Raw genomic sequence first — 27,539 nt, 5'->3', positions numbered from 1 at the left:
AGACACGGGGCTAAATTCAGCCATAGAGTAAGGCAGCCTGACTTCTGTGGAAGTTCTGTTGGCTTACTTCAGAGCTGAATTTGATTCATTTGACTTAATTGGAAGTACAATTTTTAAAGCTTGAAGGTTTTTCCTTACTCTTAACATTTAGCCTCAGCAAATGCCACTAAAGTATGACAGTATTATATGAAGTCAAAGTGATAGCAGATCCTAAATGTTCTGAGGAGGAAAAGCACTGAGAGGTGTGCAGTACAAATGGCTATAGAAGGAGATATATGGCAATCAATACTTGCGCCAGTGTAAACAATAACCTACCTAAAACTTGAATTTCAACGGCTCCATGTCCTTCATGTGACACACATGGTAACTCCAAAGAATGGGATCTGGGGAGAACATCCCAAATTGAAGAACTTTATTTTGCGAATTTGAGTTTAAAATATTAATTTAGGTTAGGCCATGATTCTGGATAGGGCTTCCAACAATCCTAAAGATATAATCAATGTTACTGATGGAATGCTAAAAGGAAAATCTGTCTCATCCAAGATTGTGACATAAATTAATTTAATCCCCAACAAATAGCTGCTGGTATACAACATGTCAATATTAATTTTTAGATAATATACTTAAGTATTAAATTATTATATAACATTTAAGTAATAATTACTAATTGTCCCACTATTATAAAAATATACTTCACCTACTTTTAAATGCACTGGACTACTTTTCATTGTGAATAAAAACACAACAACATTTTCTTTGGAATATATTTAAGTATATTTATGGCTGCAAGCACAATTAAAATTTTTAGCTGTGATGCAAATAAAACACAAACCACAGCAGACATGAGTATTAGCAAAGGTAAGTCTTAAAGAGAAGCATTACTAGAATATTGATTACTATTAGGCCATAATGATGATACCATAGATCTCGCCTTCATTCCTTGTATAGTTTCAGTTTCTAGAGAAGGACAAGACATGTTTTTTAAAAAGCAGAACATAAATCAACCCAAAGAATTAATTCCAATCACATACTGACAGAGTTTGCAAGATTAAGAGAGGCTTAGCTGTTGTATAATACAACATCTAGATATTTTACAAAGGCACTGAATGAAAGACATTTTTGACAGATTAAAGTTTAATGTGAAATGAAATGAGAAAGTAAGTACAAAAAAGTACAAAAAAAGATTTTATTTTATATATAGATTCATGTGAATGCGCGCGCGCGCACACGCACACGCACACACACACACACACACACTGTATCCGCTTCATTTCTTACCTACAACTTCATTGCCTAGGAAACAAAGCACAGTTGGGGTGGTTCTTTCATCAACTGTACATGCAAATTTTACTAAAAGCATCTGGAGGGTGCCTGATAAATCTCAGAACCATAATTAAAATTAATTACTCAGTTTGCAATCTGATCCCGCACACCATTACTTATGGGAGTAGTCTCAACTCACAGGACTACTCGCATTAGCAAGAGCTATTCTGGTGAATAAGAGTTTGCAGGAACTGGATCATGTTTTACTATTCCTTCCGCTCCCCCTTCCCCCCCATACACATACACAGAAAGATGTATAGTGATAACCGGAGTGGTGGGGGAACATGCTGCATCCATTGAAAGTGCCACAACTGCTGCTACAGCTCAGCTATTCTGCACCCCTCCAGAATTTCTAAGGCTTGGGAAAGCCAGAATTTAGCCCATTCTTTCTGTTGTTATCGGGAAAAGGTCTACAAACACAGATGGCATGTCCATTTTATTTCTAGTTGTACATGGAACATATCTTGCACTATTAGTCTTAAGATGCAAGGTGAAGAAGGGAGCAGCTTATGTCAGATCAAGTGCAGATAGTAAAATAAGGCTATGGCAGAGGGAGTCAAGATTTTCAAGTGCTGATAGAAAAGCAAAGTCTCCCGTCGTATGAAAACTCTGACTTCTAGCACCAAAGGGTTAATAGCAAAACAGTTTTCATTTTCTATGATACATTTGAAAGTGCTATGAGAGATGAACAGCAAATACAAGCTCCCTTGCATGTCACTGTGAAAAACGAAAGAATGAGATGCTGAGAGGGATACAAAGAACTATTTGAGAAACAGCATGCCTAAACACAAGCTGGCCATGTTCCTTTTTATAATAAACAAGGACCATAGACAAGATTCTTAGCCTGTGAACTTACAGAACAATATTATGAATGGAGTTATAGGTGCAAGCTAAACCAGTCCATCTGGTTACATTAGACCATTCTAAATAAGCATGCTGCACAAAAATTGTAGATTTTCTTCCTTTTTCTAAAGTAGAGAAAATTACTGTATGTAGCTGGTCTCCAGTTACTTGCTTTGAAAAATCCGTATGTGGTAAATACCCTAGTCCAACAAATTGAGAAAATTCTGCTTTGGATAACTTCAGCAACGAGTCTCTCATATACAAAAAATAACGTAATTTTGTTTTAAAAGTATTTTGAAACTGAGAATATTAGTGAACTGAGAATGTTGCCTATTTTAATTAATGGTTTAAAAATAAAATAATCAAAATAATTTGCATGGTTTTTACCCGTAAAATGCAAAGCATTACAAAAACTAGTTAAGATAGTCACAGGTAATCAAATGCAACTCAGAACCAAATGTTTTGCAGTTGTTCTTAGTTGGACAGATAGTAGAATGTGAAAGAGTGTGAATGATTAAAAACATGAAGGAAGCTTCACAGTTCCCATCTGTAATTTTGTAGCACAGCAAGCTCAGCAGGAAAGAGAAAAGGAAAGGATACACCAATAGGCAGAAGTGCTTCTTCCAAGGCTAGGAATGTGTTTTTAATTACATTTTACCCTATTTTTTTTTCTTTTATCTGTGTCTAAGCTGGTGGTTTTTTTATAGCTACACACAAGGAATGTAGGATTGGACATTTATGAGTAAATGTTAAGAAGGATCTGTCTTCTTTTGTTGGCACAGTTTGCACACACACAGAATTAAGTTGTGGTAGAAATCTGAATACATGCCCTTCTAACTTCCTCATTTTCACCTGCTGTCGGGTAGCTAAGAAGTGCAAGTGCTCAGATCTGTGCCCACAGTTCAACTCATGGTGCAAAAATACAGATGTGAGTTTTTTGGGGCTGAAATTGTGCTCCCATAAAAGGAAGCTCCCACCCTTCTAAAAATAACATTTTATAATCTGTGGACCAAATTTTCAAAAGTAGGTCACACAGGGCACCTGGGAAACTGTACTTGCACCTGTTGTGCCTCTCAAAACAAAATGTCCACAAGCAAACAAGAATTTTGTGTGAGCCAAACAGACCAAATACCCATTTATACATGCAATTATCTGTGTGAACAACAATGTAAGTTTATAGAGGCACAACCATTGACTTCTCCTTGGAAAATTTGGTCCTCTAAGTAATTGTTTCATGTTCATTTGGTAAATTATTTATGGCCCAATCCAATGCCCACTAAAGTCATTGGACAGATTCCAACTGGCTTTAACTGGTGTTGGATCAGGCCCTTAGGCTCATGTTAAAGATTACAGACCTAATAATACTGGCTAAAGTCAAGAATAGTGTGGTCGGTGTACCCTCATTCTCACAGGGATACATGTGAAGTTTATTGACTGCATCCCATTACAGAACTGGTTTTCTTTCATTCAATATTTATAATTGTTTAACTGTTCAAAAGCTGTTTATCTTGGAGCTTACATTTTAATTAGCTCACCCAGAGAAGGACTCAGTGGAGCCTGGTCACTGAAGCAAAACCAATGAAATACCTCTAGACAGCAAAAAGCTCTTCTTTTGGATTGGTCTATCTCCCTAGCTATCAGAAATACTGAATGCCCCATTAGTCCCAGTTAATGCAGGAGAATCCAGAAATTCAATTTACAGGTAGGAAAATCTATTAATCTCAAGACACTTTGCAGTGAGAGAGAAATAATGAGATAACACTTCACAGAATTGGTACAGTGTGACTCTCATACAGACAGAAGCGTAAAACATTGCAGAGAAATTGTATGGAATAGAAAAAGCAAAGGTTGCAATTCAAAAGCAGCAAGGAGGTACTGTAAATAGATATTCTTGTACAATATTAGGCTAAGGGTAGAGAAAAAGGTTGCAAGAACAAGGAAAGAGGAGAATGGGTAGGAAGGTTAGTTACATGGATTATTTTAAGAAGGGAAGTGACTCTCAAGGGACCAAGTTCTAGGTAGATGGGACAGCAAAAAACAAGTAAACTATCCCCAACAAGAAAAATTACAGAGATGTTAAGGTGAGAGAAGAGTGGTCACAGGAGGAGGTGGATAAAAGATCAAGAGAGATTAAGTCCAGGAGACATCCTGAAAAGTAGGACAATTTTGGGATGAGTCTGGAAAATGTGAATGTTATCTAAAGACATAAAGTGCTTCATCTCAGGCGCTCTCAGAATGCTAAAGTGAGTGGCTAGTAAGGAAGCTAGTTATTCCCATGTTGGAACATTTCAATTTAGGAAATGTGCATGACTGAGGGAGCAATTTGACTGGCTAAGTTTCCAGTTCATGGTGTTATGGGACATGTGCACATCCTGGAACTACTTATCTCTACTTATTTTGGCTTTTTTCTTAATGGGTATAACTTTCAAAGGCTGGCACAACATGTGCATCAGTAAATTGTCTCGCTTGCATGTACAAACAAAATGTGCACTCAAATACCCCATTGCATGTACAACTGCTCTTCTTGGAAGACTTTATTTGCTTAGATTCAGTAGTCAATGTTGCTTTATGTAAAAAGGTCCAGTAATGTACCATTTTTTCTAAAGCTCACCTACCTGCCCCATTCCCAATCCCCTTAATTTATTATTATTTATTATTATGATGAAGAATAGACATGTTTACTATTTGCATATATTAACAGAGTGTTATGCATGTATATAAATTACCCCCAAACATATGAAACAGAATAACCCAAGTGCTTTTATATATACTTTCACTAGAAAAGTAATTTAAGAAAAAATTGTCTGGTATATACTTATATTTAGGTAATCGTATTTAAAAAACCAAAAGATGTCATGGATAATTTTCGCATTTAAAATTGAATGACACCTTTTCAATAAAAATTTTAAAAAAAGAGAGGACTTAATGCGACCCGATTTGTCTCTGGAATGGTATTTTTCCAGTACGGTGTCATATATCCACACCGTATATCCCTTTTAAACATAAAAGTAAATACATAATTCAAGATACATGTAAAAACTTTATATGCTGCTATTTTTATGATACTGTGAATCTGCACAGCAGGAGTAACTAATATTTTGGGAGCATTATATTTTACTCTTAATAAAAGTAAGTTTACATGTTGAATTGAGATATTTGGTTGATTTTTAGGTTTGGGGTTCTTTTGGCAGACATAAAGCAAATGTTCAGTGTTGTTTACCATTCTCATTGCTATAGTTCATCAGCATGCCACAAAAGACAGTCAAGAGCTTCTCATTGGCTGGATCTGTTTTACTGCACAGTGACCTTAAATGGTCTACTACAATCTGTGCACCACCTGCATGGTCAACTGCACTCCTGCCCTCATCTGTAAAACAAAGAGTTAAATTAAAAAAAATAAAATAAAAAACCACCTTAGAGTTCCAAACATAACTATAATCATACAAAAGGAGATGTTCTTAAACCGAGTTATGTGTAATCCCTTCAGCGATGTCAAGTTCACTTACAAGGACGCTTGTAGGCCAGATTTTAATGGACCAGTGCTAGGAAAGAGAAAACATCCTACAACAAAAGGATTAATTAACTGATACTAATACTTTTATAAATAACAAGGTCAGTGTTTGAGTCAGAGCCAAGGGAGGTGCTAATTAATAACACTTTGAACATATGTAGCATTTTTCTATTGAAGGATCTTAAAGCTTTTTACAAATACTAATCTGTATGCCATTGTGAGGAAAGGTGTTCTGGCCATTATTTAGATTAGTAAACTGAAGCACAGAGATTACAGTAATCTGCTCAGTTTTACACAGCAAATCAAGAACAGATCCAGACCCAGAATGGGGGAAATAATGGAGATCTTGTTTCCCAGTCAGTAACTGTTCACTAGATCATACTGCCTCCCTTGATATTCTTTTTGCTTTTCCACCCTAAATTTAAAATCATTAAGATTTACTCTGGATTTATAATAGGCCAAAATGCTCTGAGCCTTCATGTGTAACGTCAAATTCTTCATATCAAACTCCCTCTCCAACTAATCAGATTTTAAAGCATCAGTGTAAGAAGCAAGGAAAAAAGGTGCTTTCTTAGTGTTCAACAGTACTGCATTTTTTCTCATGTAGGTAAGCAGTGACATACAGCATTTGATATTCTATATAGTTGGTTCCCAAAAGCAGACACATCCAGATGAGTTATAATTAGAGCCCATTGGAAAAATTCAATGAAAACAAAATCCTGATGAAAAGCAAAAAGTAAGTTTTGCAAAAAAACAAATTTTTTTTTTTTAAAGTGATCCAAGTAGCATTTTCCACTTCAATTGTAATTGTTTCCTTGGGCTCTCCCCCCCCTCCCCCATTTCCCAACCCCACTCAGTACTTGAGAGCTAGGCTGCAAGGTCTTCTCCAGTGTCATCTCCTCCATACACTTAATATGAAATTAGATTGCTCAGATTCTGAGAACGGACTTCCACTGCCACAAATGCTGCATTCTTATGTAAAAGAGATTTTAAATCTTTTAGTTCTTGTTTATAGAATTCTATAAAATCTCTCTTAAAGTGAGTAAAGCAAGGAGGAGGCTGAAGAAGGGAGAATGAACTCTTGGTGGTGGGCAACATAACAGCTGGTCTTCTCAGGTTTTCATTTTAGCAACACATATATGGTGTTTTGCTGAACACCACCACAGTCACACTGGATACAGGCGCAGTAACAAAAGAAGTTAAAGAATAACATCATTATGAGCTTCTTCTGTGCTGATTACTGCCTTTGGAAGAATGACTCATACCAACCTTGGAAATTCTCTTGGAAAACTGAGAAATTTAATCTGTTTGGGAGTGAAACTAAATTTGCTTGCAGGGTCAAATCCTGTGACAGGCAAGGAACACAGAAGAAAAGGAAATGTAAAACAAACAACCCCAAAGCCCTGTTGAAGTGATGTATGTAGGAATGAAACTGTGATGAAATCCCTGCCCAATATAGTGAGACAACACAGGCTATGTTAGGTGCCATTTTGGTGATCAAGTTTACTGAGCCAGCAGGGAAAACACTTGCTTGTAAGATTCAAACATTCTTTCTTTATGTACCCAGTTCCTTAGGCAGTATCTCTCCAAGAACAAAACAATTAAAAATGCTCTTGTAAAATATGAGTCAAAGTGAGTATATAAAATGTTAGGGTTTCATCTGTGTCTACATTACAAGGTCTGAATTCTGCTCTCGAACTGGTGTAATACAATTGAAGTTAGTAGAGTTAACCAGTATAAAACTCCTTTGAGATAAGAATTAGGCCCAAAATCTGGTTCCATACCTTGTGTATCAATTTACACAGAGAACTTGAAGAAGGAACATGTAAAAAATAGGGTGACTATTTATTTTGGTCCCTGCTAAAATAATGATGGGTCAGATCCTCTAGAGTGTAAATTGGCATAACTCCACTGAAACAATGAAGCTCTGCCAACATACATCAGATGAGGATCTGGCCTCATAAATCCTTCTATTCCATTCTTTCTCTGATTTGTCACAGAAATTAAGTACTGAACAATACCATACTTTTAAATATTTAACACTCCTCTACTTCAAATGCTTGACAACATTAACTAATCCTCACTCCTAATTACGTAGTAAATAATTATCCCTATTTTACAGATAGGATCTCTGTTTCCCTAAGTGGCAAATCCTGTTTCCTGCACACAGCTGAATGAGGGGAACTATACAGGGAGTTTAGGAGTGGAGCTAGGTCACAAGAAGTGAATCCTTCTCATTCAGGGGGCAAGGTGAAGAACATCTCTGCAGCCCCTCTATGCAGGTTTTGGCTGACAGACCAGACACTGACCCACTGGCTACATCCCTCCTTCACACCAGTGACCTGCTGTGGTGAATGCTTCAGAAGTAGGTGAAGCTGCTTCTCCACCTGCAACGAGCAATAGAATCATGGTGGAACTGTAATTAGGACCGCCTGCCTCTTGCTCTCTTTCCATGCTCAGAAGGACTGGCCCAAAATAATGTGCCCAAGGCCACAAAAATATCAAAACTGGGAGTGAACTCAGAAGTTCCTTGCCACCAGTAGGGTGCTCAGACCATTACAACTCGTTACATCTCAAAATGCAAAGAAAATAAAGCACACTTCAGATTCAGAATGCCGTTTTGGTGCTCACTACAAATTTCCTTCCCTCGTCTCTCGGATCCTAAACTACAGATTTTGCACATACGCAGGCTCACTAAATCCCAACTCAATTACCGTCCATGCAAGATTACAGTGTGATTCAATGTCTTGTTCTCAATCTGAATATTACTTTGTAGTTTAGCAGTTCTGAGAACTCCCCCACTTGAGGAACTTCCAGTCCTCCAGCAGCCTGGTGCTGAATTTTTTTCTATGTGACTTTTTAAAATAAACATTTTCTATTCCTGTGAGTTTAATGAGAGAACAGCATAATGAGTGAATTCACATCTCTGCTGAATATGCATCAGTGGAGCTCACAGAAGGTTTTATACCTTTATTTTATTTTATTTTTTAAAGTAAGTTTAATGCTGTTTAAAGACGCCAGACTGACATCTTGGGAGACTGGAGTATTATTTCTCCAAAAAATGTAAATAGGACAGACCTAGTACAGTACAAGTAATTGTTTCATCAATGTGCTTCAATCCTAACTCTAAGGGGACCATCTCAAGGGTGAGAGAAGAGTGCAGGCTTCCTGTTAAATGCCTAGCCTCACTGCTGAGTTTCTCAGAGGGCTTGAGTGTGGATTAAGATTTAATGTGGATCTCAGAAATACTGTGCATACTTACCTGTTTCACACAAAAGGAGAGCCCCTCAAAATCCCGCTCATGGCAGTTCATAATAATGATTCTCCAACCAGGGAGCTCCAGATACAAAGTGAAATTGTCATAGGTTATAGGATTAGCGCATGCATATCTCTCAAGCGGTATGAGAAGGGCCAAACTACCCACTTGTAGGGAACATGAAGCTTGGTGATTGTTTCTGCCAAATTGTTCCACTGAAATGGGGAGGGCATGGCAATTTCTGTGAAGCTGTCAGAGGATTTAAGCCTTGTACAGTTGTTTTGTGCCTCTGAATAGCTTCTGGGGTATTTCAACCTTTAAAGAACCATGCTCTGAACCCACTACTTGTTTAGATGGGGATTTTATTTAGCAGTGGGGGACTGGTATAAATGAAACCTAACAGAGTATTAACAGATGGCAATAATCCCTGCTAAGCAGAGGAGGGTGGTGCAGCTGTCCATCCCCTCTGACCCTGTCTCAGCCTCTAAAGCCTCATTCTTGCAAAGGGACTTCAAGGGGAAGAGGAGAGAATGGTTCAGAGCTTGCATTTTCCACCTTCTGTGTGCGTTCTCTGTCCGGATCAGCTGCTTTCTGCTCCTCCTCATTCATGGAGTCTGAAGGGAGCATTTAGCTCAAAGAAAGGAAGAGCTTAACCAAGAGAGATAAACAAGGGATGCCTATGGAGTGACAGTACACTCTCATCGACTTTAAATATGCATAACTAACTATAAATTATGTATAAAGATTAGAAAAATCTGTCCCTCATTTTCTAGTGTGTTTAATATATTTTCAGATATTTGCCACATAGCTGGAAATGAAAATCCAGGTACAATTCACCTTTCCAAAAGGCCAGTGACATGAAGACTTGGAATTAAATTGCTCCACTTTACTTTCCCCAGAGTCTGACTACATCATTCTCCCCTGGGCTTCCTGCCTCTATTTGTTAAGCCTTGCATCCAACCATCCATGCCTATGGTTTGTAAGATGTGACAGAACACGATGAAATTAAAACCCGGGTTCAAACTATGCGGGCAGGATACCAGTGTAATTGCGTTTGAAATATCTATGCCAATATTTTGTTTACTGACATCAGTCTTTAACGTTTAAAGGAAAACTCCAATTACTAGCCATGATATCTTAGGCCCTGATCCTGCAGACCTACATGCATGCTTAACTTTGGGCACAGTCAGTCCCAGAGTGTATAAAGTTCAGCATATGCATACATCTTTGCAGGATGAAGACCTTAGCTGATTATCTAAATGTTTGCCAAATAAAACTATAAAAACACATTTTCGAAGAAGATTTTTTGAAAACCCCATAATTGCTTCAGAATCTTCATCCAGTGAATTGGACTACTGTCTCTCAGTGGGGACTGACATTTTAATGATGCTTCTCAGCATGGGCTCAGTTTGACATGCAGACTAATGCATGGAACAGATTTGTCTTTATAAAAGCACCAGAAAGCAAAATAAACTTACAAAATTGTCAGTATAAATTCTATAACATAAATAAAAGTTTTATTTCACATTTAAAAGCTATTGAAAGGGACACTCAGATAATTTAGGTGCAAAATTTTGTGTTTGTTTATTAAAAAAAATCAACAACACAATCACACTTTACGAAGTCTAATATTAGGGGCAATATTTCCAATATTAAATGGCAAAGCGTTGAAAAAGTTGTTGTGTTTGAATTCAAACATTCCACTGCAGAATTTGCAATCCAACCTGGGCAGCCATATGGTCGTATACAATTGGATTAAAAAAAATTAAACTGACAGGTTTCACTTTATCTTCCAAGGCTTCAATCCAGCAAGGCATTTGCTTAATTTTGGGGCCATGTGAGTATTTCTTTAAGCATGTGCTTAAGAGCTTTACTGGCTTTCTGCCAAAGCACTATGACCATAGAAAGTATTTTATATTTTAAATGTTCTTTTGGTTTAAATATTCCAAAGTTTTCTTGGCACAAATAGAAAATTAGTTATTATAAATATATGATTTTTTATTTGACAGGGTCCCTTAAAATAATATTTTTTTATTATGAATTCAGGCTTTTCCTTACAATTCTGAAAATTTCTGTTTTCCACACTTTCTAATGGAAAATTTGATCTTTTCTGTCCTCGATTCATATCCTACAAAATTTTATTCATGTGAGTAATTGCACTGATTTAAATGGAACTTTTCACATGCTTAAAGCAAATGCCTTGTCCAGTTGCCAAGAAGACAGCCTCCTTTAGCAATGCTAATTATTATTTCAGTATATTTATTACACTTACTTTTAAATTTATTTACTCTGTCATCAGATATTAATGAGTAGAATATCTTAAATTACACACTATTGTTTTCCTTTGAGTCTTCAGTTTTTCATTCCTATCACCCATTCTTCTTTCCTTGTGATCTCACCTCCCACTGAAAGAACACAGAATTGGAACCTATCTATATCATTGTGTCATCAATACTTGACATTACGTCATGAAAAACTTTTTAGAATGTTCTACATAAATTGCCATTGATATACTACTGTGATAACTACATTAGAAATCCCAATATAGAATATAGGGAGCAAGAAAGAGACTAAGTTAGATAAGATAGAATTCTCCTTACATAAGCTATGTTTTTTCTTTATCGTCTCTTTCCTATTTTTTATTAATAGGGACATATTTGCATGATCTTTTTCCTGAGGTATTCATCTGCTCTTGTGGCTTACTCTTCAGCTCAAGTTATAACCTTCTGTTACATCAAAACTGGCTGCTGTGGAGATAATTATGATGTGACATATAGAAGATTATGACTATATATGGGAAACAAGCAGCAGGAGCAGAACAACTCTGAAGGAACAAAGATTCTGCTCTCATGCAAATACCCATAATTTAAACAAAAAAAAAAAAAAAAAAAAAGGAAGAGAAGTTCAGGAAATCCTGTTGTTAAATGTAATGGAGCAGATCCTCAGTTGATATAAATTGTCATAGCTTCAGTGACTTTAATGGAACTATTTTAGACTCCCACGTTTCCCATGAGATATAAGAAGATAGACTACTCTAGGCCTCATGTATACTGTGATTTCAATGCTACAGAATTCAACCCTGCTACAGAACTATGCAGTATAAACTTCACTTTTTGATAAAGAAATTAAGCTTCAGAAACTAGCTGTTTTATTACTCTGAATTGATAATAATAATATCTAGTTCTAACACAGTATTTTTCATAAGTAGATCTCACAACGCTTTACAATGCATGTAGCAGTTCTTTCATCTCTTTTGTGTAATGCTTTGTTGGGGAGGAGAGGTATCATCATGACAGTTGGGCTAGTATTTTTTGAATGATGTGAGAAATGATTTTTGGGATGGCTCTTGTCTGTATGCATTGAATTCCCTTTCTCTTTATTTGATCCCTGTAGAAACTATGAGGATCTGATTATGGTGGTATAATTTTGTTTGATTTTCCTACTTACTAAATCAATCAATACAGACTTTGACACTTTGGTTTTAAGGAAAAGCTAATGTTAATCTTGATTTGTAATGCTTGTTTTTGGCATAATTACAGCATTCTTGTATAACGTGTTTACTCTTAAATTACTGATATGACCCGTCAACCTTAACTGCAGTTTAACTTAGGGTTTTTGTCTGAGGATTTTTTTTTTTAAAGTATAAAATTTAAAAATTTCATACATAAAGAGTAAATAAGTAACCCAAAGAGAATGCTATGCTTGTGACACAGTGCCTCTAATGAGCTGAAGTTATGTAGTAACAACCTTAAATTGCTTTTGAATTTTAATTTATAAGGCTAGATTCAATGGTACACACGGAGTACTTTATGCCCTGAAACAATGCAAAGCTGGTGACCTGACCCTTAATTTGCTAGCACACAAGTATGGAACTTTTTAAAATAGTGACAGTTGGGGGTAATGCAATGACAGCTGGTAGCCAGGTGATTTATTAGTCAGAGCTCTTGACATAGACCCAGTCCCGCTCATACCACATTACAACAAATAGAATTACAGCATGTAAATTAGCGGTAAAAAAAGGGTGATGATGGTTGGTTAAGTTTCTTCTGATGTCACAATGGCCCTAGTTTAGAGGGCTCTGAGCTTCTGATCCAGCCCTACTATAAATCTATGTAATGATAACACTTGTTAATACCTTAATTTAATTGCAATCTAACTTTTTCAAATGCATGCATGAGACTTCAAGGAGTTTTAAATATAAGGAAAGTTTGAAGAGTCTGCATTATTCTGATACCAAAATAATTCAGGAAAAAAATGTCTGACAGAGTGCTAAATTTCTTGAAGGATCTATTTTAAAATTAATTTTTACTCAGACCAAACAAATGTACTTGTAAATTCTCAGCAAATTAGTTCTGTACTCAGTTAGTTCTGTGCTCAGTGTAAAGAGAGTAATTTTGAAGATGTTACACTGTATTCTTCAGACTTTATCAATCCCTGTTTTAAGTACAAAACACAACTGAAACTTAACTATGACCAGTGCCTCCATAATACAGAGTTCTCTTCACCCACCACTGAAGAGCAGCCATTTCTGGGATGAGACATGGCAGCTCCTTAAAAAACACAAAAATTCTCCACATAACTATTTAAGGCAGAATTCAAAGAATTCTACATCCAGCTGGAAGTCTAGGGGTAATTTTTTTGGTAGACAGAATGTATTCCCCAAGTCAGAATGAGCCTAGCGAATCAGGATTTCTTGTGTCCATTAATGGTCAGGACTTTGACATTACATTTTACATTAGAACTGACAGATAGAAACTCCAACATCTCAGGTCCCTCAACAATAGGCAAGGGCAGTGGTTAAGTGCAAACCAAAAGCAAATCCATGATTTTGCATCTTTTAAAACTTGCTGGTTTCACATATGCTCCACTTCTGTCAAGAAGAAAGAAGAAATCATTTACTTCGATTTAAGACAGAAGAGCAAGGAGTATGTGGATTTACTGTCAGACTTTTTTTCAGTACCACACTTCCATTTAGTAAACCCTTTTTCAGGTTCCACTAATAGGTCTAAATTTCACAGACCAAGTATGAATCAGAGTATCAACCACCAAACAACAATTAATATTAATCACAGTATTATTAGTTGACTCTGTCATGAATTCCCAGAAGACTTTAATTTTCCACATGTATAGTTTCCTAACATTTTCTGGTAATAAACTAATTATATTTAAAAATATACAAACCCTACATTAAGGAAATGTTAAATTAAAAACTCAAAAGTCAGGAAGTGACACTTAAGTTTGCGTATGGAACCTTAATTCTGCCTTCTTCTATATATACAATATGATACATATAATATTTTCCCACAACTTTAGATACACATATAGTATTTCATAACATTGTAAAAATGGTCCAGTATATCTTTGGGACATTTGGGTCCTTATCCTGAGGTGCCATGTGACCTCTTTGTTCCACACAGCCTGAAGGATCCAGGTGTAGAACTGGTGTACTCAACTGTCCAAGGATCTCCCCAGCATGGGGGGACTGTAAGTGTGAACTGCAATTTAAGGGGGTCGAGCATAATCTGGTCTCAGTTTAACACAGAACAAGGACATTTTGTGGATGTAGTGTAGATGAACTGATGGGAGGCTGTAACAGAGTGCTGGGCAGTAACCCCTTAGCCAGCCCTCTGTCACGCCAGCCCCAATTGAGAGAGGTAGATTAAAGCTGGGTGGGAACACCTGCACCTGAATGGGACAAGGGAGACAACTGTGCACTTGATTAACTAGGTGCTCAAAACAGGCCCAGGGGAAGGAAGTGGGAGAAAGGAGAAGCCAGGGAGTGGAAGGGGGAGCAGAGGCTCTACCTGCCTGGCTGCAGAAGCTCCTAAGACAGCTAGCCGAACTGTATTTGTTAAGAAGGTGGTGGGACTGCACAATGTAAATAAACTGCACTCGACTGCTGAACAAGAGGGTCTCAGAGTCATTCGTGACACAGAGGGTGGCCGAAGAAGAGGAGTGGTGGCGGAGAACCCTTACAGAGGCATAGTCCAGTATCATGTGACAGCAGGACTATATAAAGCAAACTCTGGGCTCAGTCTAAGAAGACCAAGACCCAGGACAAGATGTGGATAGGGCTCTCCACCAAGAGAGCTGGAGAGGCAGCCCAAGAGGTGTTGTAGCAAGAGAGGCCTCTTAAGGCCTGGGAGGCAGCTTAGAGACAGGAAGGTGAAGAAGGAAATCCGGGGAGGAGTAAGGAATGGTTTAGGGGCAGTACTGTTCGGTAAGCCACAGAGAAAATGGTGAGGATTCAGACAAGTAGGGAGGAAAGTAGTAGGGAGTGGTCCTGGGGTTTGTGAAGCAGGGCAGTCTTGGGTATAGGACAAATTGCTCTCAATAGTGTGGAGCCCCAGGGCTTGGAGCCTGGAATAGAGCGAGGGCCTGGGCTTCCCTATAGCAATCCCAAATAGTGGTGGGTGTCTGGGAAATCTTCTACAAAGGAGAAGGTTCTGGTTAACCACGGGAAAGGGGCAAGAGAAGGAAGCATTCAGCGTGGGGAAGATGAATGGTGTGATATGGTGAAGGCAGTAGAAGAGTGCTCCTATTTGTAAACTAGGACGGGTGGGCGGGCGGGAGCCCCAGAATGCTCCAGGCTTTGTTCCCTGCTGACTAACTCAGAGCCACTGGGGGCAATTAGGAGCAGCTGAGGCTGATTTGTGATCAGCCAGGTGCTCCATAAAAGGGCTCCGCCCCCCCCCCCCAAACACACAGTGCACAAGTTGGAAGGAGCAGAGGTGCTGTGCTGTGCTGTGCTGTGCTGTGCGGGGCGGGGCGGGGCGGGGCGGGGCAAAGCAAAGCAAAGCAAAGGGAAGGAGCAGACCGAAGTAGCAGAGTGTGGGAGAGCGGAGGAACCCCGAAAGGAGGTACTGAGCCCAGCAAGGGGCAGCAAGAACATAGGGCCTGAGAGGCCAGAAGGACTGAGGGGGGGAAAGTAGCCCAGGGGAAGAGACTGCAGCTCAAACAATAGTGAGCCAGCAGTATACCGCTGCGGTTCATAGGGCCCCTAGGCTGGGACCCGGAGGAGAGGGTGGGCCTGGGTCCCTACCCCCTCCCCTTGGGAAGACGGGGTGACAGGCAACTTCCTGACCCACTACAAGGAGGAAGGTGCGAGACCCACTGAGGGAAGCCGGCCATCAGCCACAATGGCTAAAACAGCCCTGCATCAATGAGGTGAATGCAGTAGTCTGGGAAAGACCAGGGATGTGTGTTTGTTTAGGAACATTTTGGGTGGCCCCAGAAAGGGAGGACATATTGGATTTGTTGGAGGGCATCAAATCACCCAACCACCAAAAGAGAGAATGCTGACACGTGAGGGGTAACTGAGGCACAGAGAGGAGGGAAACTGACCTGATGCTGTACCAGGTAAGTGCCACCTTTAAAGGGAGATGCCAATCTACTACTCTTGTAAGGGGCATATCCAGATATCTGACTACTCCGACTGCTGTAAATTATGCTGGGGAACCAGCCACACAGCTGACTAAGGATTGGGGGAGCTCAGAGGCCACCTTTGTACATGCACAAGCTGTTCTCCTCACATGTAGCTCAGGATCTGGAATTTTATGATTTGGCCGCTGCTTATTATGTTAACCATAATGACCTCACTTTTAGCTTGTGCTCTCCCAATCTATTTGTGCATCCTATCATCTTTTGTCATATACACAGACTGGAAGGCCTCTGAGGCAGGCACTGTCTTTTCATTACGTGTATGTTCCGTGCCTTACACAATAGAGTTTTTATCCCTGGCTGGAACCTCTACGTGCTCCTGCTATACAAATAAATAATATTCATATATGATATGTCTTCTCCTCTCAAAAGGGATATATTTTAATATTTAGTCAGCAGCTGTGCACTATACAATTTCATTCCTAACAGCTGCACCGTATTCCTTAGGTACAATTCAGCACATGCAATGAACTTAGCTGCAAACTTAAGTGGCCTGTATACTGTATGAGAACAAATTCACTGTTATTCCAAGGCATGCTATGTTTTATAAAACTGGGTAATTGTATACCTGTCATATACATGACTCACAGACTTGGTCGGCCTGGTATACACATAATGCACAGCACTTTAAGATGCTGAACAAATGTATCCAAGTTTGTAGAAAAAGACATATTACATTGTATTATTTGAATCACAGTTTGTGATCATGTAATTAGACTGTATTATAATGCAAATGTACACGGGGAAAAGTTTAGAGATGCAAGTATAACAAGGAGACAAACCTGCCTCCCTAACAGAATGATTCAGGAAAAACTGATATTCATCCTCCATGTTTTCCTGCGGAATGAGCAATCAGTCTCTAGCTAGTGCAGACAGCCCTTAAATAATAGATCTGATTATCTGAAGCGATGAGCACACACAACTGCAATTGACGGTGAAGGTGCTCAGCACCTCTGAATCAGGACAATTTTACTGAAGTGCCTAATGCTAAGTCAAGGGTACCAAAACAAGACCTGAAATGGATTGCTGCAGATGGAGGGGTCAGAGAAGTTTGTGTCTCTTTTTTGCTACGTTAGGATTAATGAAGACTTATAATTTTTTTCCTTGATTTTTTTTTTATTCTAGTCTTTATAAATAGCAGGAATGTCAAGTTTTGTGTCTCTTGTCTTTCTAGAGGTCTTCTGTAGAGAGTGCAGGTAGGCGTTATTCCTTAACTGAAAGAGTGAAGGTGTTGAATGTGTAACCTTCTTTTAGAGAGGCTTCAAAATCTGGTGGGAATAGTTCACTGGGCTGGGAGTCAGGAGATCTGGGCTCTATTTCAAACTCTGCTACTGATCTGCTGCATGACCGTGGGCAAATTCTTTCATCTCCCTGTGCCTTCATTTCCCTTCTCATCCTTTTTCCATGCTATCTATTTAGAATGTAAGTTCTCTGGGGAATGAACTCTGTCTTACTACTATATATTTGCACATCTCCTAGCATAACAGGTCCCTGATCTTGGTTAGTGCCTCCAAGCACTACTGTAATGCATACAATGAATATTAAGAATTTAATGAAATAAACATTTTCCAGCTGATTTTACAGCATTTGAGTTAGCACTCAAAAAATAATTGCAAACCTTCAGAAAAAAATTCCTTCCCATTTTAATCAGATTTTATTTTCTTGGTATCAGGTTTGTCATAAATCTGAGTTTTCCAGTTATCCATAGTCTCCCTAGAAAAACAGAGTAGGAAAGACCAGTAGTTGTACTATAATAAGCAAGCAGAACCCAGACTTTGCTGTCCCCACTCACCCTTGCAGAAAACATTTTTGGGCGTTCTATGTGCATTTTAAAAAAGCAAAGGGGTACAAACCTGTGAGGGATTTTTTTGTTGGTATTTTCCTCTTTGCAGCTTACTGTTATGGGAAAACCATCAGTAGCAGAAATTTTGGCCCCTCTGAAGACAATAGGAGTTTTGCCAGTAGGGTCAGGATTTTACTCTTAGATTCTGCAAATTATATAGAGGTCATGTTGCAGGAGTTATGCCATTTTCCACAGTAAATTTAATTTGTATGCTGTCTCCAATATGTTATATTTCTTAAGACTGTGTCTGTCCACTTCAGATCCTGAAATTAATTTAATCTCCTGATTTTTGGAATATTTATCTGTCTTTAATTATAGGTGTGAAGAATTTATTATTTTCTATACTTTGCCACTTTCTGGCACTGGAGCTGTGCCACATACCCAAAGGAGAGGCAGATGAACATATGGAATTTGTAGCAGAAGTAGGAGCATTTTAACAAGAAGTGGCATTGAAATGCTGCTGGTCTGGTGTTCACATGCGGTGCGAAAGGGAGGGAACTGTGTGCCAGAGCACATATCTGAAATTCAGTCAGGAATCTTGAATTCTATATAGTAGGGCTGGGGTGACAAAAAGTGAAAGAATGGATGATTGGTGAATTGAGTAAAATGAGAACCAGTTAATTTCCCACTCAGGTCAATAGATGAGTTACCAAACAGCTGTTAGATGAAAGCCTACGTGTTGGAGAGTTAGTGGTTTGTGGTGGTTAATTAGACAGGTATCCATGTCATAAAAATGCTCTCTCACAGTTGATAGCAACATTCATCCTAGCACTCTTCATAAAGAAGTCAAGGATTAGATGGCACAAAGAGTGAATTACTCTCTAACCCTCAGAGATGATCCCTGAAGAACACTTTTGACACACATTATGGTATGGCAGCCTGGGGAATCTTTCATTTTCCATATCTGTCTTCTGAAGAAAGTATTTCCAGCACCATGATTTGCACTCTGACTTTTTCTACAAGGATTAAATTTCTTTTAAGTTTTTAAAAGCTAGAGGATTGAGCAAGTATTTCTGATTTTCTATAACCTATCAATCCAGCTGGATGTTTCAGAGGCATTTAAAAATGAAAGTAAAAGGCCGGAGAAGGGAAGATTCCAAGTCAAGACTCATGGTCTGAGTCATGCTAAAGAAAGGCTCCTGACATGAGTTCTGCAGCTCTGTCTGTTTCATATAAGCCAGAACTATATTTTTTATATTTCAAATAAACTTCAACCACAACAAGGTTTAATATACTAAGTTAATGCAAGATGGGTTGTTCATATTGAAGTTTATAAGGGATTATTTTTATTTAAAATTTAAGTAATTTACTTAAGTAAATTTAAGTAATTTTTTAAAGTAATTTACTACCATTTTCCCCTGCATTGATACCATTATGCATTGATACCATTATGTACCTGATCTGATGACCAGATGTTATACACATGCTGTACGTCCCCTGAAAACTGGCATTCTGCATGGTATTATCCAAAAAGAAACAAACTGCTAATCCAAGTCTTTCTTTAGGCAGTGACTGCCATAGACCATAACATTTTGCCTTTCGTTCCTTATTGACAGGCCACGACAGGAATAAATGCTTTCAACTTATAGAACAAGAGGATGTTTTAAATAGCTGGGAGGGAGACGTTTTATAATGGGTAAGAGCCTGATCCAGTGCCCACTGAAGTAAATGGAAAGACCCCGATTTATCTGAATGACTCTCTAAATCCTCTAAATGAGACTCTAAACATTCTAGTCTTTCATCTCCTCTTCTTCTAATTATTTGTGTTACAATATGACAGTGGTAGCAACCACAATGTGCTAAATGCTGTCCAAATACATAAGAAGACACAGTCCCTGTCTCAATGAGCTCACAATCAAAAGACAAGCAACTAAGTAAAGGTGAGAGAGAACATGCAATCATTTTTTAAAAAAGGTATTATATTTATATACATATATATCATAGTGTGAGTGTGAGTGTGAGAATAATTATGTTCCCAGGTAAAAATTCTATTAAACTGGAGTTCAGGTTAAGTACATTTTACTAAATGAATGGTAGAAATTACAGAGAAACTGTAATTATCTCAGATATAAGCATTACAGACCCAGGAAATTCCAAGTTAAGATTAAACTTAAAATTAATCAAAACATGTTGAGGTATTGAGGCACATTTACGGTACCCAAACAACCTTCCTTGTGCCCTGTACTGACATCAGTCAATAAGCAATCTCTTCTGCAATATTTTAAGCTGTTTTCCATATCACTTGTAAAAATTTATTTTTAATTTAACAAACTTTTTAAATGAAAAGTGCCCATATTATAATGGCAACTCCACACTGCAGGATACAAATTTAATATGGCACTGGGTTACTTTGCAGGTGCCTGAAAAATCATTTGACTTATTCAAACGATGGTTGCTTAATAAAATAATAATAATGATAATTTATAATAGTAGCTCCGCTATAGCATCTGAACACATCTCCTAAAACACTTGAAGCATGATGAGCAATTGTCCCTTACTGCTCAAACACAGTCAGTGTCTCATTCCTAGATTTCAAAATAGTGTTAAAATGTAGGACATAAGAATTTGCCTGCTTACTCTTTCTGTGATTCAATTCCAGCAATGCAGATTGGTGGCTTCTATCTAGCTCAGGGACTTATTACTACAGTATCTGAGCACCTCCAATCTTTAATGTATTTATCCTGACAGCACTCCAGTGAAGTAGAGAAGTGCTATTATCTCTATTTTACAGATGCTGACTGAGGGCTTGTCTGCACCAGTGGTTCTCAACCAGGGGTACGTGTACCCCTGTGGGTACACAGAGGTCTTCCAGGGGATGCAAATATCTAGATGAGTTGATGTAACAGGCTACATAAAAAGCACTAGGAAAGTCAGTACAAACTAAAATTTCATACAATGACTTGTTTATACTGCTCTATATACTATACACTGTAATGCAAGTACAATATTTATATTCCAATTGATTTATTTTATAATCGTATGGCAAAAATGAGAAAGGAAGCAATTGCTCAGTAATAGTGTTCTGTGACACTTCTGTATTTTTATGGCTGATTTTGTAAGCAAGTAGTTTTTACATGAGGTGAACCTTGGGGGTACACACAGCAAATCAGACTCCTGAAAGGGGTACAGTAGTCTAGAAAGGTTGAGAACCACTGGTCTACACGGCCCTGCAGTTCAGACTATGGGGATGTGAAATGTACTAGTGTGCTGCAATGTAACTTCCCTGTGTGGACACAAACTAAAAGGTACCAAAATGGTGTTAACTTAGTCCTTTTTAAAGAGGACTACATTAAGGCAAAGAAGGTACCTTATAGTTTGTGCCAGCAGCATCCACACTGAGGTGTTACAGTGGCAGCACACTAGTGTGCACTACAGTTCACACCCCCGTAGTCCAAATTGCAGGGCCATATACACATAAGCTGAGTGACTTGCCCAAGTTGACACAGGAAGTTTGTGGGAAAGCAGGGCTTGAATCCACGTCTCCCAAGTCTGCGGCTAGCACCTCAAACACTGAATCATCCTTTCTACTGCCTCCCACATCTCCCCAGCCATGACAACCATGAGAAAAGTCTGATTCTTTTACACGCATTTTACTGAACTACACCTATGCACCCTACTCCTTCTCTCTCCAGTTTCCAATGAGCCTCTGCTGGTTCATGGAAAGCCAATGTGATTCATTAGTGAATTTTTTCTTAGTGTGAATTGATTTTACTTTCCCCCCTTCTTATCCCAACCCTTCTACTCCCCATGGATCAGGAGGAAGCAAGGACATAGTGCACTGAGTGCATTATCCTTCTGAAGGCTAGGCTCATAGGGACAACATAAACCAAACCTAAGGTTGGTGTGAATCCATATAACATACTAATTCATATTTCATAACACTGGAGATACTGACACATTGTCCCTGTTAACCCCTAGGAGGTTACTTAGGGAAGATAACACAGCTCAGCATTGAATGTTCTACTTTTTCCATGACCCCGCTTTCAGGAGGGTCCGGAGACAGTTGTGGCAGGGGGAGGTTTTCATTTTGTGATTGCTGAGGATGGAGAAGGGGATAAAAAAGGCCCAGGTCCTGTAGAGACACAGGACCTTCCACTGGATATCCTTGTATCTCAGTATCCACTGGGTTCTAGAGAAGAACTGTAGCCCAGGCCATAGTGGATACCACCTGTCCCCCCTCCACTCCAGCGCGTGCACACTCTCATTTGGAGGAAAATGTAAGGAGATCCTTAGTTTTCCTTCATTTCCCACAGACCCCCATTTCCTGCCAGGTGTTTCCACAGTAGGGGACACTGTATCAATAAGACAGTATTCCTTGAACGTGGAGCTAGATATTACTGTGGTATCTCCAGGTGAATTCTTCCACTTGCACAAGGTCACACAAGAAGTCTATGGCAAAGCAAAGTGCAGAACCCAGATCTTCTAGTTCCACGTGCAACCAGGAGATCGTACTTGTTCAGGAGTATGTATCCTTCTTAATGTATCACTGCCACTGGTATCATGGAGGAATAACTCTTGTGTTTCTGCAAACCTATATCTAGCAAAGCACAACCAATTTTGAAATGTTCTAGCAGAAATTGATCAGTGACTCATTTCTTGCTGGCTGCATTTCTGCCTTTTGTTAGGTATCTTATGTTGCTCAGAATTTCATATATATGATAATTGGTCTATTTTTGACTTTCAAAGCTACTGAAAGAAACAGAAGAAAGTGTGCAGTAGCACAATCTATAACTTAATACCACTGATTGCTAGAGTAAATGGTGGAAGATCACTTTTAGATCTTGTCTAGACTTAGGTACATCTCTGCACTGGCCTGGAAAATCATCTTTGCTCCTTTCTAGCATAAGCTATGTTTAAGCATAGTTTGCTAAATAATATGGTTTTCCTGGCTAATGCAGACAGGGTCTAAATGCTGCATTCAAATCCAAGATGCAAGGCGTAACTAGGCAGTCAGAAAAGTTTTGGAGATAAGCATCACACATCTGTGATTGCAATATAGCCCTAAAATAACAGACTTACTGAAGGAACTGTTCACTTGCACTTGGGAGGAGGATTTGTGAAGTGGGAAGGGAGGGCAGTGGAAGAGAGTCTAGGACTTGCTGTGTAGAGCAAGTATTGTGAGGACTGAATTGTCAGGACAGGTCTTATGGTTTGGATTAACTAGGTGTAGAAATTGAGAGAGGTTAATTAACTATTTTCAAGGTTTTTAGCTTGTACAGGTTAGCAGCATTGACTAACTGGATGAGGGTTTGGGTATTCAATGTGAGTAATGTAGATCAGACCAAATGCTAGGTCTGAGTGAGAATATAATTTGGGGAAATTGGCTAGAGGGAGGGAGGTATGTAGGTGGGGGTGGGGGGTGAGAGAGACCTACACCATTCCTCTCCCCATTTTATCAGTTTAGATGGTGAGCTTTTTGGAGCAGGGATCTGCCTTGTAACCGTATATATCTGTAACACATCTAGAATATTTATAGGCATTATAGGAATAAACAATAATGCAATTGTTTTTAAACTGCAAGGCAGCACTGCATGGTTTGCACACTCTGTATGGTAAACTTTAATTCCTCAAAAGCTCTCTGAAAACAAATAACCCTTTCTCTGATGAAAACTTTTGGCAGTCTCAGTTGCTCTTTCATCTCTGCATGTGAGAGGGAGATTGGAACTATTTAAAAAAAAAAAAAAACCTCAACAGAACTAACAAAGCTTTTCAGTTATCCCTGCTTGCTGCCCTGATGTTAGGAGAATTACATAAAGCAGATCTCTTCATGGCCAATAAGAAGTACTTAAAGGGGACATTGTCAAGGCTGATAGCTCCAAAATTTGACCTACTTTTCTCCCTTATCTGTATTTGTAAAATGCACTTAATTCTTTTTCTGTGTTTTTTCTCAAACAAATGTTTCAATGTTCTTTTAAGGACTCAGCACTGCCAAGCAACCACATAGATGTGCCTATACTGTTCCTAAGGGAGAGGAAGGAATATCAGAAAGGAAACAAGGTTCAGTTTCAGGCTTTCAATAAAGAGGCCAGATTGTCCCTAAGATCTATTTACAGAAGGTACTCCCCCACCTCATCAGGCATAGATCTCACTCTTTTTTGCTTTTGGAGGGGCACTAAAACTCTCCTCCACCAAGAACAAGTGGTACATTCACTTTTCCGCAGCATCTCTCCATGGATTGTCCATACAGGACTTCTGTGTAAATGCTTCTGCCTTCATACAGATCCTCTGGGATCTACAAGTTTTGGGGCCTAGTGCCCTCTCCTTTCCATTGGAGAGGTCAAGGGAAAATGGGACCCTTCCTATGCCAGTGGAAAGATGTGGGAGAAGCTCTTCTTCTCAGGACCCCTTCCTCTGGACTTTCCTGCAGGAGTGACCAATAAGACCCAATGTTTTCAAAAAACTGTGATTAAACAAAGATTTATTTTTTAATGATGAAATTCCCTTCCTTCTAGAGCACCATGACTGCTTCCCCACTATAACACAAGGAGCCTGATTCACTTCCTGCCACGCATCTAATGAGAACCTCTGAGTATGAATTGCAAACTCACCAGGGTGCACAGGGTTCATCAGTTTTAATCTAGAACAGATGTACGTAGTGCCATGAAGCAGTAGGAAGGGCCTTGATTTTGTATAATGAGCCTGTATAGTACTCATTGAGGATAACTTGTAGATCTACTTCATATCTTTGCCACTTGTGAGTGATGAGGGAATTCTGTACTCCCAGTGTTTGGGGTTCACTAGATGTTACATGGAATTAGCTAGTAAAGTCACCAAAATTCAATTTGAAGATTAAAAAAATTAGGAAAATTGGAAGTGTAAACCCACATGTAATACTCCCTTAGATGCGTAAAGTAAAGTTAACAAGGTGCTACAAATTTCTAATATTGATTCCTTTTACCAAAAGGATAACAGCTATCTTTTTTTGTTTCAAATAAAAGGAAATACAATCTGCCTATGCACAATAAGCTAACAAATATTTGACTGCATATTCTGTCTTTGTTATACCTTAGCACTCACTGTGAGAGAAAATATTTTCCCAGTCTGAACAGTTATGGACATATTGGAAAATATCAAATGTTTATTGTAATGAACACAAAAAAATATTTGTCCTTAACTTAATATCCTACTGGTATATATAAACACATAGCCATTAAAGGCTATGATGACACATAAAATAAATCATGGCAGGATGGATATGATAAATAACCCATGCAGTAGCCTATTCTAATTTAATCAGATACTAATCTTGACTTACATGACATTTTATTACACTTTTTTCATTGCTCTTCCCTGAGTACATTGGAGAGACTGTTACTATCTATGGGAATACGGCAATACTTGGTATACTGAACACATCACTATCTACTGTAGATTTTACCAGTGACAATTTTGCTCCATAAAAGAGCAACACAAAACTGTTAACAAATCCTACAGACAATGCAAAATGTAGGGGCAGTTATTCAATACTTGATGGCATAGAACCATCTTGGTGTCCTAATTATTTTTCAAGCATAAATGTAGGGGGAACAAAGGTGACATGAATAATCACATGTAGTCTATTTATATGAAATAAATCATCCAAGGAGTGAGCTTTCTGATCACATTTGGCCCTGAAATACAATTTGATAAATAAGTAACACTATAAAAAGCTCAACAGTCTCTTGCTGAAGTTTCCACTGGGAAGCAGGTGTTCAGTTGATCAGTCAGCCTATAGAAAAGCCTAAACAAAGGAATGAAATGTTATCATCCTCAAGCAGTAGATGTCTGTAAATGAAAATGCCAGAATGGCAAATCTGATTAACTTCCTGGAGTTCACATATAAAGTAATGTATAAGCACCATGAAATGTAAAATTCCAAACTAGCGGGAGAAACAAATGTAATGAAGAAACTACTAATACAATCTAATTGAACAGACATTAGTCAGAATACCAAAGAGTTTAATAAAGGTGACAAACACCACACAGAGAACTACATTCTTGACACAAATAAAAGATACAATACCTCAAGCTAGTAAAATGCTTTCTCGTTTTCATCTCACTTCCTGGCCGCCATCCATGGCCGCCTAGTTATTCTCTATGAATAATTTCTGTAATATAAACACACTCCCAAGGACTCTGCTTCTCACTGTACTCTTCAGGCAATAATAGTTTAAGTAACTTATTCTCTCCTGATATGCACTCATGGGATCTACAAGTGCAAGCAAGAGTAATGTGTACTTATCAAAGGCCCCTAAACATATCTAATCTCATGCAAAATGTTATTAAACTAGAAGAATTTAATTTTCCATAATGATCAAAATATTTAAATTTAAGAAAGATGGGATATTTCAAAACATCGCAGCTGTTGTGGTTGTGCAAATCCCATAACCATGTATGTAATTTTCAACTGAACTCACAATTACATTTCAGCCCAGTAACGTTTGGGCATGCAAAACCTATTGTGCCCACAAAAAAAATGAAAAAGACAAGTGCATGGTCCAGGTACCATAGCCATCTATTTAAGAATGCAATAGCATTTGCAACATAGTTAGGGCATACCTTTCATCCACATATGTAGTCTCCTCTTTCCCTCACATCTTTTGTTGTTTGAGGCTTGGAGAAGTAAATGTCCCTTCCTACTCCTCCAGTGTGGTCCAAGGAAAGGGTAAAGGGGGAGTATAATTGAAAATAATTCTAGTTTTGTGGCTATTCAAGTCTCCAATTGCATGCTTAGCATTTGCTCTTTGAAAATCTCACCCATTATGTTATAGAGAAAAACCCTTCTTTAGTCTCATGTCTGGTAATATCATGATATTGAAATGGGATTTTTTTTAACCAATCTGTCACACAAGCAGAGTACAATTGTCATACGTATGATACATTCAACTGTCCCATAAAATCAATGCAATAAATATAAAGCAAGAAACGGGGGAAATGACTCTGTTTATAACTGTATGATACACTAAAAAACAAAACAATAAAACCAAAACCACCATCAACAACAAAAAGTGTTACATTTACACACTTACGGCTATCATAGCATATATTGCCCAGGGCCCGTCCTGTCTGAAGCAACACTTCCTGGTCTTTGCAGTTTAAAAGCTGCACCAGTGGAGGGATCAGCCCAGCATCCACACATGAGTTCCGCATAAATTCTGCAAACAATGGAGAGATATTTAATTAAAGTCGAGTTTTTTTTGGTTTGATCTTTTCTAATTCACACAAAAATCCTTCTCTGGCAAATGACTTTCCTTTCCAGATTGTATCTTTTACAGGTATTGCAGCTGCCTCATTGCATGAGAATAAATTTATGTCTGGCAAAACAATCTAGTTATCAAAAAAGA

General features: G+C 38.4%; 1 protein-coding gene across 4 annotated transcripts in view; it reads right to left on the bottom strand.

Moving 5' to 3' along the window:
• The window catches only part of RAP1GDS1 (Rap1 GTPase-GDP dissociation stimulator 1), a 162,961-nt gene that overhangs the window by 36,407 nt on the left and 99,015 nt on the right, over positions 1–27,539 (bottom strand). For 3 of the 4 annotated variants that reach the window (XM_067557218.1, XM_067557219.1, XM_067557221.1), the window contains exons 4-5: positions 27,225–27,350; positions 5,387–5,533 (exon numbers count right to left, since the gene is read on the bottom strand). In XM_067557218.1, coding sequence (XP_067413319.1) covers positions 5,387–5,533; positions 27,225–27,350 — 273 coding nt within the window. The remainder of the gene's footprint in view (positions 1–5,386; positions 5,534–27,224; positions 27,351–27,539) is intronic. The other variant, XM_067557220.1, reaches the window with a different exon arrangement.

The sequence above is a fragment of the Emydura macquarii genome, unplaced genomic scaffold (genome assembly GCF_026122565.2).
Source record: "Emydura macquarii macquarii isolate MOO-44397 ecotype Brisbane River unplaced genomic scaffold, CSIRO-AGI_Emac_v2 contig_1790, whole genome shotgun sequence".
Classification (NCBI taxonomy): Eukaryota; Metazoa; Chordata; order Testudines; family Chelidae; genus Emydura; species Emydura macquarii.
This window is presented reverse-complemented; position numbering and strand designations above follow the sequence as displayed.